An 18745-nucleotide genomic window follows, 5' to 3' on the forward strand; every position below is an offset into this window, starting at 1 on the left:
ACATGAAAAAAGTTTCAACGTCCGCTGGGGACAGTTCAATGCGCTTAGCTAGTCACAGAGAAAAAATAGCGTAATTGTCATTAAACGATGCAAAAATCATGCCAATCACAGCGTTTCCCCTCTTTAAAAAGAGCTTCATAAAACACCCCACATACACACACGCACACAATAATATATATATGCACATGTATAATTCGTTTGTCAAATCCGTTTGTGGCTTAAAAACGTGGGTGCGACGTCAAGGTAATTGTATTTAATACTCAAATACACTTAGTGACGTTTATTTCGAGACTCATACGTAGCGCTGTTACTGATTTCTGCTCTCTTTTTTTTTCCCTTCTTATTTTTTTAAACTATCTCAGCTGAGCATGCGCTTTGAGGCCCTTACAACGAGTAAACAGCGCGCGCTGACGATTGTTTAACAACTAAAGTTATTACGCTTTTCAGCAAGCTTGGTTGACTCGGAATAATTTGTAGAGGTGGGCTACAGTCGTGTTTGCTCTTGAGGGTAGACGGAAAGTTATACTGAAGGTGAGAAGTAAATTTTCAATTTCTCAAGATGGTTTAAAAATGTTTACATTAATATTTTATGAAGTCATACTGTAGATATTATTACAAGCCGATGTATAAAATAACAAAAAAAAAAAAAAAACAAGAAAATGATTGATAATTGTTTGGTTACCTCTTAAAATTATCGATTTTTTCACAATATATAAGTGAATCTACCTCATTTATTAACTATTATTAACTGCAATTAATCTCTTTTTATATTTTTTTTTATTTATATTATTTAATAATAGTTAAATAAGAAATTTTTGGAAATTTTTTCGTGATTGAGTGACGCTAGAAATATCTTTCATTCTCACATCTTTATATATATTTTTCAGTAATATACTACATTCAGGCTTATAAATGTGTGAAGCGTTGAAGCTGAAGCAAAATACAGGTTTGAAGCTCGTTTGGATCACTCAGAGAGAGGTAACATACTCTTGTCTCTAGCAAGAGAAGTCAAGGTATGGTGAATTTTTGCATCACCTTATGTTCATATTATATATTTTGTATTATTATATAAGTTTCTGGGTTTGAATCAGTCCGAAAACTTATTTTCTTCTTAAGTCTAAAAGATTTATTAATTCTAATTCAGGTAAAAATAATTTGGTTGAAACACAATTCTAAAGTTCAATTTAACCATTACCAATTGATTAAAAATGAAAAAAAAAATCGTTATGAACAGAAAGCAAAATGTTAAATATTTTTTTTTTATATTTGAAACAATAATAGTTAAATTCGGCAAATTTTTGTTTTCATGCTGTATACATTGAGAGAAAATTCCCATGGAAGCGATTATTATTTATCCAACCGAATCTGTAGTTTCATAATATGTTGCAGCATGTGTAAGCTAACGCAGAACTCGTTTTCAAAGCAGCAAGCAAACAATTGGCAACTAAAACGGTAGAAAATAGACTGAGGTGATGAGGGGACGATCCAAGATCAGTTACGTTAAACAACTACAAAACTGAGCTTCGACGAGACGGTATGAGCAAAGAGAGCAGAAATACACAAATTTTGGAATGAATGGTTTTAATTGTGTGAATGCTGCACACAATCAGCTCAGCTGGCCTACCTGCCTACCTATCAGTCGAAGTATGCTTTGGGCCAGGTATGTGTATGTGTGTATGTATATAATTAATGCGTCAATTGGTTGCGCGCTCGGCTGGTTTTGAAGCTCTTTAGCTAGAGAGCAGTTTCTCTTCAAGCCAAACATGACACTTGAAAGCTTTTTCTTTTGGTTTCCGATTTTGCCTTTAGTTGTAGAGACGACGACAAGACAGTTGGTTGGACGGCTAGCCAGCAGCAGGTGTACATTGGAAAAAATCGAAAAAGCCCAGCGCGATGTATGTTCACAAAGTTTCAGTATTGAAAAAAAAAATACACTCATAAAAACTATAACTATATACTGCAATTATATTACTTATATTGGAGTAAAATTAATTTAAATAGAATGTTAAACGACAATAAACCGTGACAAAAAATAACTTTAACAATACTCCTTTTGGTTCGTTTACTTGTGTGTAAGCAAAAGAACCGTTAAAATGATCGTTTTTATGTAAATGTAATACCTTGCTGCAGAGCCGGGTTCAGCTCTAGTTAAAATGTTTTTCAAAGCAAACGTGTGTCAAAGTTAAAAATAATTTGGAAAATGTTTTATTTTGTTGGAGCCAAAGCTAGCTACAAGCGTACTTTGATACGATTCAGTGCGAATTTCTGTCGTTGCCAACTTATCTAAAGCAAATTCTACACGCACGAACCTGGTGGCAACAATTCAACATAATTAACAATTATAAATGGCTGTGATGAAGTTTAGATTTTTCTTTACCTAGAACATTGTTGTCTTGAAATGCCTGAGAAACGCATTAGAGCTGGTTATTGCAAGACCTAATATAAGTTTGTATTATGCATGTGGTAGATTGGTCAAGTAGTGTTTCCATTTTAAATGCCAAACAAACTCCAATTTGGGTGTGGTAAACCTGCTGTCTGGCTACCAAAGAGCCGCCGTATGCCAAAATGCATAAATGCCGTGGTGTCTGGAATTTGTAATTCTGCTCAGGCCTAACATATAGCCAATACCAGTTTTTGTATATTTGTTCCCAGTATCCAATTATATTTGTAAGAAGGGCATTATAATGGAAAAGTCGGAACAAAACTTCATATAGGTTGTCATATTTTAATACATATTGCGTAAAAATTTGTTCATATCCTCCATCGTTACATTTTCGTAAGCGTTATATCAATAACAATTTAATCCAGGAATACAGAAGTATTTTTATCCGAACTGCATTATTTTGTACAGGAAACTCAATGAAAATGGCTAAAACAGTTTAATAGTTGCATAAGATAGATTGTTTATGACGGCAGCTCGGCGCGGGGTCCGGGTAGTCGGGCAGTCCCGACTAGCGGAAACTGTACTTGTGATACACATAAGAATCCAACGAATTTACCCTTTTATCGTGCCTTTTTTGTTATTTTTTTACACCTGAAATTTTAATACGTCGACGTAATTTAAACTATTACAAAAGCAAGTTTGTTGAGTGATATTTCACTGTCGAAAATCTCAAATAAGTTTTGCATAATATACAATATTACAAGTATTTTATACGAAGAGATGAAAGTATCATATATGTGTGTGTAAGTATGTATGAGTGTGTGTGTCTGCTTTTGTGTGGCTGGGTGTGTGTGTGTGCCTGGGTGTGTGTGTGTCTGCGTGTGTGTGTCTGGGTGTGTGTGTGCCTGGGTGTGTGTTCGTCTGCGTGTGTGTGTGTGTGTGGCTGTGTGTGTGTTAGTATACGCATGCATGTATGCATGCATTTATGCAAGTTGTCTAATACCAAACGCAGACCAAGCTCCTTTGACGCGGTGCTGCTAATTTAAATAAAACGAATTTCTGCCAAGTGTCCTTCTTCTCGATTCTCAAAATTTCAAGTAGGCTCTGCAGGGTATGATATATATATATATATATATGTATGCATGTATGTTAGTTTGTTTGAATGTGTATAAGTATGTATGTAAGTATATGTGTATGTATGTTTGTATGTATATATAGAAACAAACATGCACACATATATATGCAGCATGCACACAAACATATTCATGCATGCATATATTTATATCGACCAAAAAAAATCTTCATTATTTCATTCATCATAATAATAATTTTCCTCCGCAACGGGGGAGTGTTAGCACATTATTATGTATAATTGGATTGAACAGTGAGTTGTAAATAAAGTTCACTAGTCTGTCAGTCAATAAATCAGGACAAACAGTTTAATATAAGTAGACAAATATCATATTTAAACTTCAAGAAAAATGGATTACTTTGTTTTCTTTTCTAACTCACTTTAGTGCCAGCGATAATGTTGGAGCAAGACACAACCCCATTGAAGAAAGCGTCTATAACAGTGGGTACTTCCAACTTCGCAAATTTGTCGGATCACCACAAAGTCATTTGGCACAATGGTGACGTCCATAGAAGTTCTGATTCAGGTGATTCAATGGAAATCTTAGCGAATGATGTGCTAATCACGATTGATGGGGAGAAGCATTGGGTCTCTGGTATTGATTTAAATACCACATGCACGGATCTGATCATTGCTCTGCTGCATTATCAAGATGTCCAACAAATGCGATCAGATGGACATGCACAACCATATAATAAATCCAAAAAAGATACATCCAGCCAAGTCACCAACCATAATTCACCAACAACAAATACCAAAGACAAGAAGCACACTTTTAAAAGCAAAGATACTAACCCTAACACATACGTGATTGTAAAGCAATTGCCGAACTGTCGATTTGAGGAATATTTAGATGGAAGCTCTCGTCTATTGGATGTCATACCGACAAGCGATACCCCATCAAAGAATCAGGTTGGTTACAACAAAAAAATTGATCTTGTATTTAATGTACCTCTCGCAACAGTGTGAGCTCCAGTTAAGATATCTTGGGAGGACGCCATTGCAGACATCGCCGCGCGTCTATAACCAGAAGCAAAACCAAATGTTCTCAATGCTATCAATGTCAACCGATAAGGATAGTGGCATGGGCAGCCCAATGGGCAGTTCCCGAAGTAATAAATATCGGAGACGGCGGGGCAAACAAAAAACTGGAATAGCCGGAGTTACAGGCAATACTCCTTTTCGGGGAGGTGCAGCTCTACTAAAGCGCAGTAAATATCAAGTACAGCCTTTCGAGTTGAATCCAAATGAGCGCCTAATGAATATCATAAATAGGCAAATATATTTGTTGAAGTAAGTCCTTCTTATTTTGTTATATTATTATATATACTATTATATTATTATATATACTTATTTATTTAGTCAAAAGGAACAGCAAATTTTAAAGATTGAATATGAAAATCATCAAAAACGTGAACTTGAGTTGGGTAAGAATTATATGCTCGATGTATACTTAAATTCAGCAGATAACATACCAAATAAGAGACTTAATGCACATGATTTTGATGATCAACGACAAAAAGTGCTGGATTCGAACGTGGATAAGCCCCAGCCTGCGCAATGTTCGTCTGGTAGGGAACTACATTTACAATAAGACCTCAGTATTATTCTTTATAATGTAAATTTCCAGGCGAGGTTAATGGACTCGATTGGCCGAGCTCAAAGGAGGTAGGGTTAAATCTTTCTTGTGATAAAGAAATTTATTATTGGCTAGAAAAAGTACATGTCCAAAATGTACTGCTGCAGGGACAGGAGGAGCAGCTGCTGTGTTTACATGCGAAGGTTCGAAAGCACCAGATGCGATGCGTCTACCACACAAAACAAGATGTTTTGCGTCAAATAGATAGATTGGATATGGACTTGGCCAACCAGGTAAACGATATATATAGGGTAGAGCGTCAATTGTTAATAGCCAATGAACAGTTGAAAGCCAAATTGGGCGTCTTAGAAAGTTTGGAACATGAATTTGGAGCTTTTGCGGATGCAACCCAGGAAATCGATCAAAATTCTCCAGTCTGTTCAACAAATTTAGCTTTAAAATGTAATGCACAGCAATTCATACGAGACTTACAGGAGAAGGATTCCGTCAATGTAAATATCACCTTGATTAAAAATAACTCGAACAAGCAAGATTGTACGGATACCAAAATGTTAAAGAAACAAATGTTCTTCACAGTTGACAATTTTGAATCTTTATATAATACATTGCCGAATAATACATATACAGCAGCAGATAGTTGCTTTCGAGATCGCAAAGAACAGGCACATCCCACAGCAAGAAATTATTCCTATCCCGAAATAAACTTTTCATTGGGCTTGGCTGAAAGTGATTTTGATATACAATACTTGGGTACACTTGTTTAAGAACAATCTGTATATATTCACTGTTAATTGTAAATACTTAAGAGTATGTTAAGTGTTAAAGAGATTCTCCATTATTTTTACCAAATTCTTTTTTTTTTATATTTGAGATAGTTTCACAATATGCTACATCCCATAAATTAGCATAGATTATAACAATTTATAAGGTATATTATCACATACGTAGACATTTATAAAAATAGAGGGAATTTTGTATGATATATATGACATGGCGAGTTTCCCATTAAGGGACTTATTTAGTTTTTGCATTTGCGAATGGCTCATCATCGCTGGAAAAATCGGAATCAGGGATTGCCAATAATTTGGAAATTTTATCAGTCTTCGCGTCTAATACAGCTGGCGGCTCTGGGGGCGTCGACAGGATAGCAGCAGTAATGATATCTGACGAGGATGGCGCATCCAGTTCTGGCTCTTGCTCGTTGAGCAACCCGTGATTGGCCTCTCGCCGTTTGGTTAACACAAAGGCGGCGCTGTAGAACAGAAGAATGGGCAGCACGGCCACGATTGCAACGCTGGTAAGGAATGCTGTCATTTTTACCTCACGCTGGCAGCATTTAAGGTCCTTGGACCAAAGCACGCGGGTGCGATTCATCTGAAAAAGAAAATGATGTTGGCAATGCAAGCAAAGCAAGTTGGGCCACTACATACCACGTCCTGCATATCAAAGCAAACTTTGCCATTGTTTTTCTGGTCTAAGTCCTTATAGAAATCGTTTATTGTTATGTATTTAAGTAGACAACTGCTGCACTCGCTGCCTTTGTTCTCCTCTAAGCAGCCCGAGAGATTCAGGTACAGGTCTTGAAAGATATCTGAGTTATTGCCTTTGAAGCATTCTACATAAATAAGAATACGATTTTTTAATGTGAGTCACATTCAGATTCGTCAGACTAACCTTCACAATAGGCTCGGTTCCAGAGTCCCTTAAGTACGTTCTGTGTTGTAAATACAATATTCATTCGATCGGAATCCATGTAAATTTTGGAACAATTTTCATTTGTCATCAGCGTATCGTAACTACTCGCCATATTGCTATACCGTTGATTGCATGCAATGCAAAGGCGTTCATCCTGAGGATGGGCTGGAACGGCATGCGCTGTGTTGCAGTAAACGAAATTTTGCTGATCGTTTGCCAGTTCGCGTAACAAGTGATCACAAGTTTTTGACTTAGCTGCAAGCGTTGTGCAGTATAGAATGATTAACAAAAATATGTTTCTCATCTTTAGGCGAATGGATATTGCTTTAAATATGGATGTTCACCAGTGAACTAGATTAAATTCATGCATTCATATTATCTAAGTTAACAGTGCCTTTTTGAGCCTTACAGATTTTGCACTGCTGTTAACATGTTATTTGTCTGCAGGAAATATATTTAAATAATCAAAATATACTCCTGTAAATACTACGACAATGAGCGACATTTTTATTCTGTTGCTGTCGTTATTTTATTTATTTTTCTGATGAAATTTGTACATTTATAAAAGTATTCTACTCTCTCATGGCTGGCTCTCCCTGCTGTTTACTTCTGTTAATCGAATGTTAAGTCTCTCGCTCTCTGCTCATTTTTACACTCGTGTATATCCATTTTGAATGAGTTTGCATAGATACAGTTAGTTGTGAACGAGTCGTCGGCGCGTGATAATCTAAAGTGATTTGGACGGGAGTAAAGTTTTCTTTGTTCATGCAAACATTTTTATATTGCCGCGACGGACGTGTATTTAAAGAGCGCTCCGATTTGTTAAAATTTCTTGATAAGGAAGTGCAAAAATCTTATTTAACAAACCAATATATTTGTGTGCTTGTGAAATTAAGGGAGACCTACTTCCTGTTAAGGGGCTCCCAGCGAGCTGCGCAATACAGTTGGAAAAAGTATTTGCTTAAACGACACACCTACACGCGTTCCTACGGATACAAAAAAAAAGACAAAATAGTAAATTAAAGCCGATCCGATATAATTTATTATATCAATACTAGTAATCTCTTCGATTCATTTTGAACCTTAATTTTAAATCACATAATTTCATGCATACATAACTGTTCTCAGATCTGAAAAAGAGCGGGTAAAAAGAATACGCAAAAAGAGTTAAATATATGCAAATAAACATGTCGAAAAGAAAAAGTTCTACAAAATAATTATGCATTGTGCATGGGCACGAGTACATCTATAAATGTAAATGCCAAGAAGCAAAAGCTAAGCCGTGAATGTAGACGCCACTCCTTTTGCGAAAAAAAAAAACAAATGAAATGTAAAAAGGTGGCGTCGAATGTGCGTGGATAGAGATTGAGCGAGAGCTGCTGCGCCGGAGTTGAACTTTGCATAGGAATACATACAAACAAATTTGGGGTGTGTATGAGTGTCGAAGAATTTCTACAGTGCAACCAACTATAATTACTGTTGTTGCTCCCCCGCACAAAAAACTGTGATAGGTGCGTAAATCGAATAAAATTAAAAGCAAATGACAAGAAATCGTATAGTGACATCTTAGACGCTTCTATTCATTCTCAAGCGACTGGTCACACTGCGCAGAAGCAAAATTAGCAAGCAACGCATTCAAAATGCACCTTCAATTCAATATTTTCTTGGCAATCGAACAGCTGCTTGCTGCTGGCTGCCTTGGGACACCTGGCCAAAAGCTGACACATTGCATTTACAGTTACTTGGACATGTAGCATTGTTCCTTTTTCCATAACTGGTTTTTAGTTTAACTTGTGCAGAATTTGGTCAAACAACATCAACCAATGCTCCCAACATCAAGACTCGCTCTTGTGTCAGATCGAGAGCCCGTTGATCAACATAGCCTGAGAGAAAGAGATTGAGAGAGCAACAAAGAGTTGCGAAAAAAAAAAAAACAAACATAAAAGTCCGACAATCTTTAGCTTTCGCTTTTGCTGTTGTTCTTGCTGTTGTCTAAGGCTTTTGTCCGTTTTCTTTTTATTATGATTTGTTTTCGCTTCGTTGTTTTTATGGATGTTCGCGCATCTCTGCTTGCTTATCGTGTTTTCTGTTGGGCCCGATTTATGCAAATATGCACCAGAGACTTCAATTACATTTTATTTCCGCAACAAAATTGCAGTCAGTCGCCTAAGTGTGCGCGCGTGTGTTTGTATGAGTGAAGGCCACATTGTTGTTAGTTTCGATAGTCGACATATACAAATGTGTGCACATATGTGTATGTTATTGCATGTAAATATGTTTGTATGCTTTAAACTTCATAATAAGATGCTCTTTCCCTAGTCAATTCCACTCAATAAGAACACTTTGTTTATTTTTAGTGAGAATTTCTGGTTACAAACTACAGATATTAATTTCATTGCCTCCTTTTCTAAGTCTTTGTCTCAGTTGCTTTTGCGTCTATGTTACTCTTGGTGTTATTTCGCTTTTGTGTGCATAAGTAGAAACAGTTGTGACAGCGTCGATGTCGGCAGCGGCTGCTGTCTTGTCTACCCTCTACTAATTGAAAGTTCCTAAAAGGGAGTTTTGTGAAAATGTACATATGTATGTACCATGTAGAAGGAGACATGTCAGACCCCACAAATTTATATTTACAATAAACAAGAGTTTGTGTGTTGCGCTATATTTTTAATATTTTGTTTGCTCAAAGATTGGTGCTAAAATCTAATAAATTAGTTTGACTGAGGGGTACAGAAAATGTTCTAGTTGGGCACACTCGACACTTAGATTTTACCATTAGCTTCTCTCTACTTCACCCCAAGTTTCTGAGGATCTGAGGTTAATTCTGGGATGGGGTCTGCGTCTGTACATATGTAAGTCTAGGGTTGTCTTTGGTATTTTATAAATATTTTTTAATAATAGACTTGCGGCGACTTGAAGAAAATGTATCTTAATTCAATCCCAAAAAGTGGGGGAACTCAACTTTATATATTTATGCTGTTGTACGAATTTAGTGTGTCACTTTTCGCAGTTTAGTATTCATTAATATTTTTTTTTATATATGTTAAAGCTTTATATATACTATATAGGTACTATTAATACTTATTGAAGAGGGAGACAGCTGATAGAATTATAATACCGTGAATGTATGTAATCCCACAATATCCCAATTACCATTACCGAATATTGCCTTAATTTAAACGAAGAATTCTGCACATAATTTGAAGGAAAAGTAATATAAAAAACAAAAGCAGGGGCAGGGCGTTGGTTGTTCCAAGTGCCAAACCATGTGCTGCCGCATTTGGGCAACACATTTGCCTGTTCACTTGTCTGTCGAAATTTACTTGCTTTTGAGGCAATATTCAGCAAACGTGGCAACTGTTGAAATAACTAGCAACTGGCAATTGCCAAGAATGAGGTGCCAACTGCATGCTACTTGGCATTACTTGAACGCAGCCACGCCATTCGCAGAGCCCACACACAAGAGGCAAACAACAATGCAATTGCACAATGCTGGCTCTAAAGATAATATCCTAACAGAACAATATGTATCTAAATAATCTTGGGTACCCTTTAAGTGCAAAGAGCGGATTAAGAGATTGTTTATCTTATTTTGAAGTAAATCATTAACGTTATTTCACTTTAGAAGCTAATTCGTTGCAGTTTAGCCCTAATTAACCTTTTGTAATGGTTTGTGCGCTGTGGCCATAAATTGGTAATTTTTTTTGTAAATTGGCTATGTTAAATTTGGAAGGTCAGTCAATTTCAGTTGTGCGCTCATTAGCTCCATTTGGCAGCCAACCATGATGAGCATGCATTCATGTGTGTGCGAAATTAACCCCTAAAAGGGTGAAAAGTGCATGACAGGATGCTCAGCTTTGAAAGTTGCTCTGAGCTTTTACTTTATTGAATTTCCCATTTTTAAATCAACATTCGAAGAGAGGGAGCGAGAGGAAAATAAAGAGAGGGAGCGAGAGAGAGGGGGGAGAGAGAGAAGGGGGAGAGAGACGTGGGGAGAGAGAGGGGGAGATGGAGAGGGGGGAGAGAGAGAGGGGGAGAGAGAGAGGGGGAGAGAGAGAGGGGGAGAGAGAGAGGGGGAGAGAGAGAGGGTGGAGAGAGAGGGGGAGAGAGAGAGGGGGGAGAGAGAGAGGGGGGAGAGAGAGGGGGGAGAGAGAGGGGGGAGAGAGAGAGGGGGAGAGAGAGAGAGGGGGGAGAGAGAGAGAGGGGGAGAGAGAGAGAGGGGGGAGAGAGAGAGAGGGGGGAGAGAGAGAGAGGGGGAGAGAGAGAGAGGGGGAGAGAGAGAGGGGGAGAGAGAGAGAGGGGAGAGAGAGAGGGGGAGAGAGAGGGGGGAGAGAGAGATGGGGCAGAGAGAGATGGGGCAGAGAGAGATGGGGCAGAGAGATGGGGCAGAGAGAGAGGCTGTACATGAGAGCAGGTTTGTTGGGGTAGACTTGGCTGTACAGGAGAGCAGGTTTGTTGGGGTAGACTTGGCTGAAACGTCGCCACTTACATAATGACAAAATCGTTGACATTCCGTTGCGCAAGGGTGAATGGATGTAGAGTGAGTGAGTGGGTTCTGTTAATGTCTTTGTCTACCTAACCACCGTTTTTGCTCCGTTATTCGATTTCCCTGCCTTTGCCGACGCTTATAATGCGCTTTTCTCTTTGTGCTGTGCATCCTAGCGTTCCGCTATGCGTTTTGAAAATGCATTTCTGAGGGTTGTTCCTTGGCTTCTTTTCGCTTTTCATTTTCGCTTGTGTTTCTTGCCATTTCCTTTAAAGTAAAGTGCAGCTTCTGTTAAGTACAGTAGAACATAGAGAAAAAATCTAAAGTGTGTGCTTAAGGTTGACTCAACTTTGCACTCTCTGCTCACGTACTTGCCATTGGATGTATGTCCGATCGGCCTCAGCCACTTTATATTCCCAATTTTGGAATACGTGTTATAATACATCAATATTTGGAATCATAATTTTACCCCATCATAAAAGAATCTGGGGAAAATCTGACAAACATTAGCATTAGAACAAATTGATTTATCATTTCTAAAAGGAATGACCACTTATTAATTTATTAAACTTCATAAATATAATCCATAAAGTGACAGTGCGATATTGCAGAATATTACGACTAAATATGAAATAAATACGAAGTAAAAGTGCAGGTTCGAGTTTAAAGGTGCATTAAATGGAAAATAATAAGAAACTGATTATATTGTCATTATGTAGAATTTCGCTGTTTACAGGCTACTAAACAAGCAGCAAAAACTGCAAAATTAATTTAATATTTATAAATAATTAATATATTAATTAATATTTAATTTAAATATGTAAACTCTCTGTTGATAAGACAAGTGTTTGATAGCTGCGTTTGGAAATCTTCGCTTCAGCAGACATCATGACTATTATGGGGCTACTGTTTGCAATTTTTCGATTCAAATCGGTGCCAACTACCCAGAAGCACAGCTAAGCTAAGATGTTTCGAAAAATAGTTCTAGACCTAAACGTTGTCAGTCGTAGCAATTATCGTATACACTTAATAATAGCAATTCATGATCTTACAAAAATCACAAATCTATTTTTCAAAATAACCAAGCAGATTTATTGAAGATCAATATTTATTTCTTATTTTTCATTGCTTTTGTTGTAATTGTAAATTATTGATTGTTGCCCGGAGCGTAAAAATGTAATAGATACGCTAAAACGCGATTTTCCTTTATAATTTTGTTTGATGCTGTCACGCTCTCACTTTGTGTTACACAGAGAGTGCATCATCTCTTATTTCGATATGGATTGGGTAACCTTTCGCTTTTAAATTTGAACTACTTATTACAAAGTAGGGCCCGTTTTAGACCATCTTGGTTATCATTTTTAGCTCAGTTAATCTGATTTTTTCCGTCAGTAAGTAGGCTCAGTACTGCGAGTCAACGGAAGCGCAATTCTGGCTGAAAAAGGAAATCATATTAGTGTCAGGTTTTTTGTTGAATTCCGTTAACTGCTGCCAAGCAGTAAGTCAAATAAGTTCTCGACTCCAGTGAATAGTTGCGCCATCTCTTGGTCAAGACAATTTATTATATATCTATACTTAACTAATTTTTAATACCTTGAACCCATTAAGATCTAGATTCGAATTTTATAGTTTGTTAAATAGGTAACCCGGCATGTTGTGAATTTGTGTTCGTGTTTCACAAAATACCTCTAATTGCCGTGCTGTAGTTCTGCCATTGCAAATGGGATTTTTTAACTCTACTTGAATTTTTTATTTCTATCGATTTGCCCTTGGTTATTTAGCTATTTGCAGGTAATTTAGATTGCAGTGTTGCCATGCCCACATTTAATAAAACATTTACATGGTACAACGCGCAAGTAATTTATGATAAACGAAACGAGGATTTAATGAATGCGGATTAATAAATCATAGGCTTCCTCTTAGATTTTCGTTTGTTTAAACAGTCCTTTTACCAGAAACGGATATTAAATCTAGCCATGTCCGTCTGCCCGTATGTATGAACACGTCGATCTAAGAACCTCTACGGACGAAGATCCTTCTAGCCCCTAGTTTCTTAACATTCGATAACAATTAATATAGAAGTCCCATTTTCCTACTATTTCTGGTTTTTATTGTAAGAAGGTTCAGGGTCTCCTAGTCAGGCATCAGTTTTTCAATCATTTCCCTATCATTTGGCCTCATGTGAGTGAATTTGTGATATAGGTGAATCACGTCACAAATTACATACTTGAGATTGAAGCTTAGATGACCATTTTATTTAATTCTCCACATATTTCTCTAATGCTTTACGATTTCCTATTGAAGCGAACGCCTTTCCCTCGATTCGACCCGAACTACTATGTGTTTCTCTTTTGCTTAATGTCAACACAGATACGATAATTAAATTCAAAAAGAAGCAGCAACGCGTTGATTGCCTTATATCGTAATTGGACTGGATTGTTGTTTAGAGTTTCAATATCGTTTTGTAGTCGTCTTTTATGTTGGAGTTGTGTTCAGATAAAGGTCGCTGGCCAATACACTGATTCCGAAATGTTTTCTTTCAATTTTACGTTTGTTGTTTACAATTTAAGGCACTTGTTTTTGTCTTTTTTGCACCAACAAAACATTTTGTGTTTAACAATTAAAGCATGTTTTTATGGTGGTATGTAACTCGAGGCTGTTATGAGTCGGCTGATAAGTCTTGTAAATTACTTTGAAGGCCTTATATTATTATGCTTTTATATTGTGGCCCTAACAAGGTGTGTGGTTCTTCGGTTCTCTCTAGTTCTATTCTAGCTATTTTCCTTATAGTCACGCTCACTTTTTATGGCATCCCCAGTTGGTAACTTGTTTATGAACTTTAATGGTGATTTCTGTCCGAAGCAAATCAGACGGAAACTGAAGAAGATTCCAGTCCATGTATTTAATATTACTAAAGCGCGGTTGTATGGTGGCTATTGATGTACCCTATCTCCTACTCGGAGTGATAAAAAGTGTTGATTTGGTATTGATTTAATGTAATCGCTTAGCTCAACATATTTTTATAAAATAAATATTTAAGTTTTGTGACCTACTCAAATACTGTTGCTTAGAGCGCTCTTTTTGCTATTGAAATTGGTTGTTATTGTTCTTTTTACCTATTGGTAGTCTATCCGCGAAGCGTCAAGGCGTTTTGTATAACAATTTGCAGCACTTTCTCTCCATGCTGTGGAGCCTGTGTGCTGCTGGCGTCTCCGGCTCAGGCATTCAAAGTCCGATCGCAGTGCTCCACTGAGCTAGCCACGGCGGTAGCAAATGGCTTCCGTTTAAAATGGTTTTCCTTTGTTTTTAAGACAAAGTAAGTCAAGACGGAAGAGCTAAGCAAAAACAAAAGCTAATAAATGTCATTTTTGGAGCACCATATAATGTGGCAATTCTTTTGAGACTGTTTGCATTGCGGTTGAATGACCGTCGGGCGCAGTTTTGTTCAACTGTATGCAGAAATGAAATTTTTTGTTTTGTTTTGTTTTGCAGAAATTTGCATTTACATAAAAAATACACAAAATGCTTGGGCTGACGGTTGGTTGACTAGCTAGCAGCAAAAATACAAAAAAAAAACTACAACAAATTCGACGCTCTCCACGCTTGAGTGCTATCAGTTGAGACGAGGTGGTGGGACAACAGCAGCAGCAGTAGTTGCAACCTTCACGTGGGTCACCACCTGTGAACAGCGCCTCCAATACAGCGATGTTAAAAGAGTCAAGTGTTATTTGCTGTTAAATGTTGGCTGTATTCAAAACTAAAATCAATTCCAAAGCTACCACCACAACAAACACCAGGACAAAAGAACTTAAAAATAAGGTGAGTACATATGCATGACTAGAGATCACCTGAAATATGAAGAGTGTGGTTGTGTACATGGCATTTCCAGAGAAGGATAACTTGAGGGAGTCAATTAATGAAAAGTGATCTAATTTCTGTCTGTTTGCTCCTTGGCTCAAGACTAGTTATCGATTATCCCTTACTGCGCATTTGTAAGATAGAGCTGTCTCTTATTGTGTTCTGCTGACATTTTCGTAGACTTTGTTTAATATGCCAAGCTCAATCCTTCTGTCTCCTCTGGGAGTCCCTTCTGGGCACGGCGTTTGCGTGGCAATTCCGGTTATGTCCGATTTGTATATTGGTAGGCATTTTGAGTTTATGGGAAGTATCTAGGCAGGCGTTAGCTAAGAGTGAAAGGCAGTCAACAATTAAAACTAACAAGAGAATAGACATGGAAACAACAAAAACAATCAGCATCGAAAAAGAGCCAGAAAACAGAGTGTGGTGCTGTGCATGGGGCCTCATCATGCCAGAACAGAATGATAATAGCTCAGAGGATGACGAACTCACAGTAGCCAAGCTAAGGCCAAAGGAATTTGTTATTACTGGCGGCATCAAGCCGCAGTTGAGTATCGTCCACATATCGCCCAGCGAAGAGAATAAGTTCCCACATGAATATAGCCACCAGCTGCCCGGCCTTGGAATACATAATGTGGCGCTTAGTCCGGACAGCAGCTGCATAGCTGCCGTGTCTTTGGATGGTAATCTGATGCTGCTAAGTTTTGAGGGGGGCGTGCGTTTGCCCAGGGTTAGTCACAGTCAGGTCAGTAACGTTTGGTCAACAGCTTTTGGTCGGACCAACGATTGCGTCTATGCGGGCTCCGGCAGTGGACACATTTATAAGTACGATACGTCCGTCGGGAAGCTGCAGCATAATTATGACACACATCGCTGCGAAAACGTGTTGGGCCTGGCCATTAGCGGGGATCAGCGTTTAGTTGGCGCCACCGATTACGCAGGGAACTTTACACTGCTCGATGGCGCCACCGGTCAGATTTTACGTCGCAGGAACTATAAGAAGCCCATGCGAAGGCTGGTATATGATCCCTGCATGCGTCATGCGTTGGCTGCCTGCGATGACAAGACTATCAAACTCATAGATTTACCCAGCGGAAGATTACGTGAAAGCTTAGCCGGTCACGACGCCTACGTTATGTCCGTAGCTGCGTCGCCAGACGGTTTGCGGTTTGTCAGCGGCGCCTCCGATGGTTCTATCAAGGTGTGGGACGTCCGAACAACAAAGAGTTCGCTGTCCTTTGTGTGTGCCACCAATTCGAACCTTTGGGACGTGGCTTTCAATAAGCTGAGCAACAAGATTAGCTTTGTCGGCGACGGCAAGGGCCTTAACATATACTACTGCCTAGGTAATAGGGAAATGATGCTAGTTTAGACGTGTGTTTTATTATGAAATTATAAATGTAGAATATGTTGAAAAAATCTCGCTTCAAGTTTTTGTTGTCTCCTGGGTTCTACAATAAGCCTAATCTTAGTTAACTAACTAAAAAGCTGATTTGGGGTTCTGTGGATTGGTTTGTGGTAGAGTTCAAGTTTACTTGCTTTGGTAAAACAATTTACAGTCTCATAAGTCGGGATTTGGCACAATGTTCAACTGGATATCTTGCATATCTTCTATACGCCTCTGATTGCTTCAGTTATTTTAATTAAGCATCGCATCCTTTAATGCATGCATGCCTCGTTCGACTTGCTGTTACACGTATGATATTGCCCTGGCTATCTGCTCGCCAGCTGACTCAAGCGAGATTAATGACTTCAATTGGAAAGTCGGCCAGTGATTGCATCCTTGTCTCGTATTATATTTAGCATTCAACGTTTACCAGTCTCCCCACACTCAGCGCAACCCACAAAGTAGAACCCACTTGCAGACTTGCCAACTCCTTTTCCCACTGGTTAATTGGCATAATTTGTCTAACAAGAACAACCAACGGCGGCGACTTGTTTCGCGTTCTAGATTAGTAAATTTGTGAACTGCTGTTTGTTGTTTCTGTTGCCTAGGCTTGTCTACGCGCAAATTTATTACGGGTCAGAGCATGCATAGTTTTTTTTTTTACCAGATATCTGTAAAGTCAAATCAAATATGATCTGTCAAACACATAAAACGTCTGACAAGAAATGGAGCCTGTATTATATCCACATTATCTCTATATATAAAACTGTTTCTCCTGACTGACTAACCGACGGACTGACTGATTGGTGAGCCCAAACCGAAAGTTCTAGGAAGCTGAAATGTTTACTGTAGTTACGTTATCAAAGATTTGGTGGATGATGTTTCGCGCTCAGTCATTTTCAAGGATCTATGTGAAAAATCATATGAAACTTTTTTGTTAACCATCGGATCGGCCATAAACTCATTTTTAAAGATTTTTGTTCCAATTGATTTGAGCGGTGTTTCGCACTTTTTCGAAAATCTGTCCCTTGGTGGAAATGGGTGTCAAAGAGATGGTAGGGGAAGTTTCGGGATTAAATTCATTTCCAAGGATCCAAAGGAAGAATCATTTAAGACCTGTTTTACATTTTTGGCAGAATCCTCGGTAAAAATTGTAATTCAAAGATTTTTTTGGAGATGTTTTAACTTTTTCCGATTTGATTCACAATTATTTTCAAAGCTCTATATAAGACTTAATGAATATGTGTTTTAACGATTTGGGAAATTCCACCCGCAAAAGTGGTTAATAAGCGGAAAACGTTTGTAAGTTGTTTGCTTACCGTCCGATCAGTTTCAAAATAAAGCCGATCAGTAAAAAAATGAAGCCTTAGGGTATAGCCCGGCCTTGCCCGTGGCAATATATATATATATATATATATATATATATATATATATATATATATATACATATATGTATATGTATATATGTCTATATATATATATATATACATATATATATGTAAAATAATCCGGCATACAAATCTGAATAAAATGTTTTTGGTCGAAAATCATGTCAAAATCTTACCCCGTATATACACATGGGTCAAAAACTTCCCATTCCCACAAGTCAGTCAAATTCATTCCGATTTTTACGAAGTTTGACTTTGTGGTCACGATTTTCCCTCTAGAATACTTTGGCAAACGATTCGTATATCGACATGGGTCTAAACTTCCCGTGTCCATAACTCGGTCAAATCTCATCCGATTTGGCTCTACATGTTCATGGTTTTCCCTTTGGAATAATCTAACATTTAAATCTGAATATACAACATAGATCTTATCCTTATATTGTAAATCACAAGACGCAATTATCATAAATTAACATGTTTAACTCTAAGAGTGCTTTAGTATAATATAGGTTAATAGTCAGAAAATCATTTCGATATATATTTTGGTTCTAAATTAATTTTACTCAATTATTATTTAGTACTTACATTGCTGATCTTGTAACTACTGAATACTTCTTTTTTATTCCCTGAACGCATTTGTGCAAAATCCAAATGTATGTAACAGGCAGAATGAAGCATCTCCGATACTTTAAAGTCTATATATTCTTGATCAGCACCAATAGCCGAGCCAATCTAGCCATGTCCGTCTGTCCTTCCGTTCGGATGTCCGTATGTATGAACGCAAGGATCTCAGAACCTATAAGAGCTAGAGAAATTTTA

At 37.8% G+C, this 18745-nt stretch overlaps 4 protein-coding genes across 22 annotated transcripts in view; 3 read left to right on the forward strand and 1 right to left on the reverse strand.

Moving 5' to 3' along the window:
- The first annotated feature begins 395 nt into the window (after positions 1-395).
- On the forward strand, positions 396-6160 carry LOC6636831 (uncharacterized). Of its 8 annotated transcripts, XM_032435640.2 has the most exons (10): positions 396-531; positions 888-1013; positions 1427-1660; positions 1810-1895; positions 3901-4427; positions 4480-4808; positions 4878-5086; positions 5146-5183; positions 5236-5387; positions 5439-5577. In XM_032435640.2, the coding sequence occupies exons 3-9, from the start codon at positions 1572-1574 to the stop codon at positions 5356-5358; spliced, it is 1401 nt and encodes a 466-aa protein (XP_032291531.1). In that variant the 5' UTR covers positions 396-531; positions 888-1013; positions 1427-1571; the 3' UTR covers positions 5359-5387; positions 5439-5577. The 8 variants fall into 8 exon arrangements, with proteins under 8 accessions (XP_032291531.1, XP_015023722.1, XP_015023724.1 ...); XM_015168236.3 differs by having other exon boundaries at positions 5146-5387; positions 5439-6160; XM_015168238.3 differs by having other exon boundaries at positions 5262-6160.
- Positions 5951-7168, reverse strand: LOC6636821 (osteopetrosis-associated transmembrane protein 1). 2 transcript variants are annotated; one of them, XM_032435645.2, is made up of 3 exons: positions 6790-7168; positions 6546-6694; positions 5951-6489 (listed from the first exon to the last, which is right to left on the reverse strand). In XM_032435645.2, exons 1-3 carry the CDS (start codon positions 7112-7114, stop codon positions 6130-6132), a joined length of 834 nt encoding a protein of 277 aa, XP_032291536.1. In that variant the 5' UTR covers positions 7115-7168; the 3' UTR covers positions 5951-6129. The 2 variants fall into 2 exon arrangements, with proteins under 2 accessions (XP_032291536.1, XP_002060303.1); XM_002060267.4 differs by having other exon boundaries at positions 6546-6730; positions 6790-7166.
- A 335-nt stretch (positions 7169-7503) lies between these two features.
- Spn (protein phosphatase 1 regulatory subunit spinophilin) overlaps positions 7504-18745 on the forward strand; it is a 43886-nt gene continuing 32644 nt past the window's right edge. For 6 of the 11 annotated variants that reach the window (XM_015168198.3, XM_015168194.3, XM_015168200.3 and 3 more), the window contains exons 1-2: positions 7505-8321; positions 14786-15112. The gene's annotated coding sequence lies outside the window, so the exon portion shown is untranslated. Of the gene's footprint in view, positions 8322-14785; positions 15113-18745 lie in introns of all 11 variants that reach the window. The other 5 variants (XM_015168197.3, XM_032435634.2, XM_032435636.2 and 2 more) reach the window with 3 other exon arrangements.
- On the forward strand, positions 15600-16523 carry LOC6636820 (superkiller complex protein 8). The gene has a single exon (XM_002060266.3). The coding sequence runs from the start codon at positions 15600-15602 to the stop codon at positions 16521-16523; it is 924 nt and encodes a 307-aa protein (XP_002060302.3).

Source organism: Drosophila virilis, chromosome 3 (genome assembly GCF_030788295.1).
Source record: "Drosophila virilis strain 15010-1051.87 chromosome 3, Dvir_AGI_RSII-ME, whole genome shotgun sequence".
NCBI lineage: Eukaryota > Metazoa > Arthropoda > Insecta > Diptera > Drosophilidae > Drosophila > Drosophila virilis.

What these genes read in the sequence shown, in the direction of transcription:
- LOC6636820 (XM_002060266.3), top strand. Translation starts at nt 15,600, where the DNA reads ATGCCAGAACAGAATGATAATAGCTCAGAGGATGACGAACTCACAGTA.
- LOC6636831 (XM_015168241.3), top strand. Translation starts at nt 1,572, where the DNA reads ATGAATGGTTTTAATTGTGTGAATGCTGCACACAATCAGCTCAGCTGG. An exon ending in CGAAGTATGCTTTGGGCCAG is followed by an intron (nt 1,661 to 1,809) that starts GTATGTGTATGT and finishes TTTTGCCTTTAG; the next exon opens with TTGTAGAGACGACGACAAGA. An exon ending in AGGCAAATATATTTGTTGAA is followed by an intron (nt 4,809 to 4,877) that starts GTAAGTCCTTCT and finishes TTATTTATTTAG; the next exon opens with TCAAAAGGAACAGCAAATTT.
- LOC6636821 (XM_002060267.4), bottom strand. Translation starts at nt 7,114, where the DNA reads ATGAGAAACATATTTTTGTTAATCATTCTATACTGCACAACGCTTGCA. An exon ending in GAACCGAGCCTATTGTGAAG is followed by an intron (nt 6,731 to 6,789) that starts GTTAGTCTGACG and finishes TTATTTATGTAG; the next exon opens with AATGCTTCAAAGGCAATAAC. An exon ending in GCTTTGATATGCAGGACGTG is followed by an intron (nt 6,490 to 6,545) that starts GTATGTAGTGGC and finishes TTTCTTTTTCAG; the next exon opens with ATGAATCGCACCCGCGTGCT.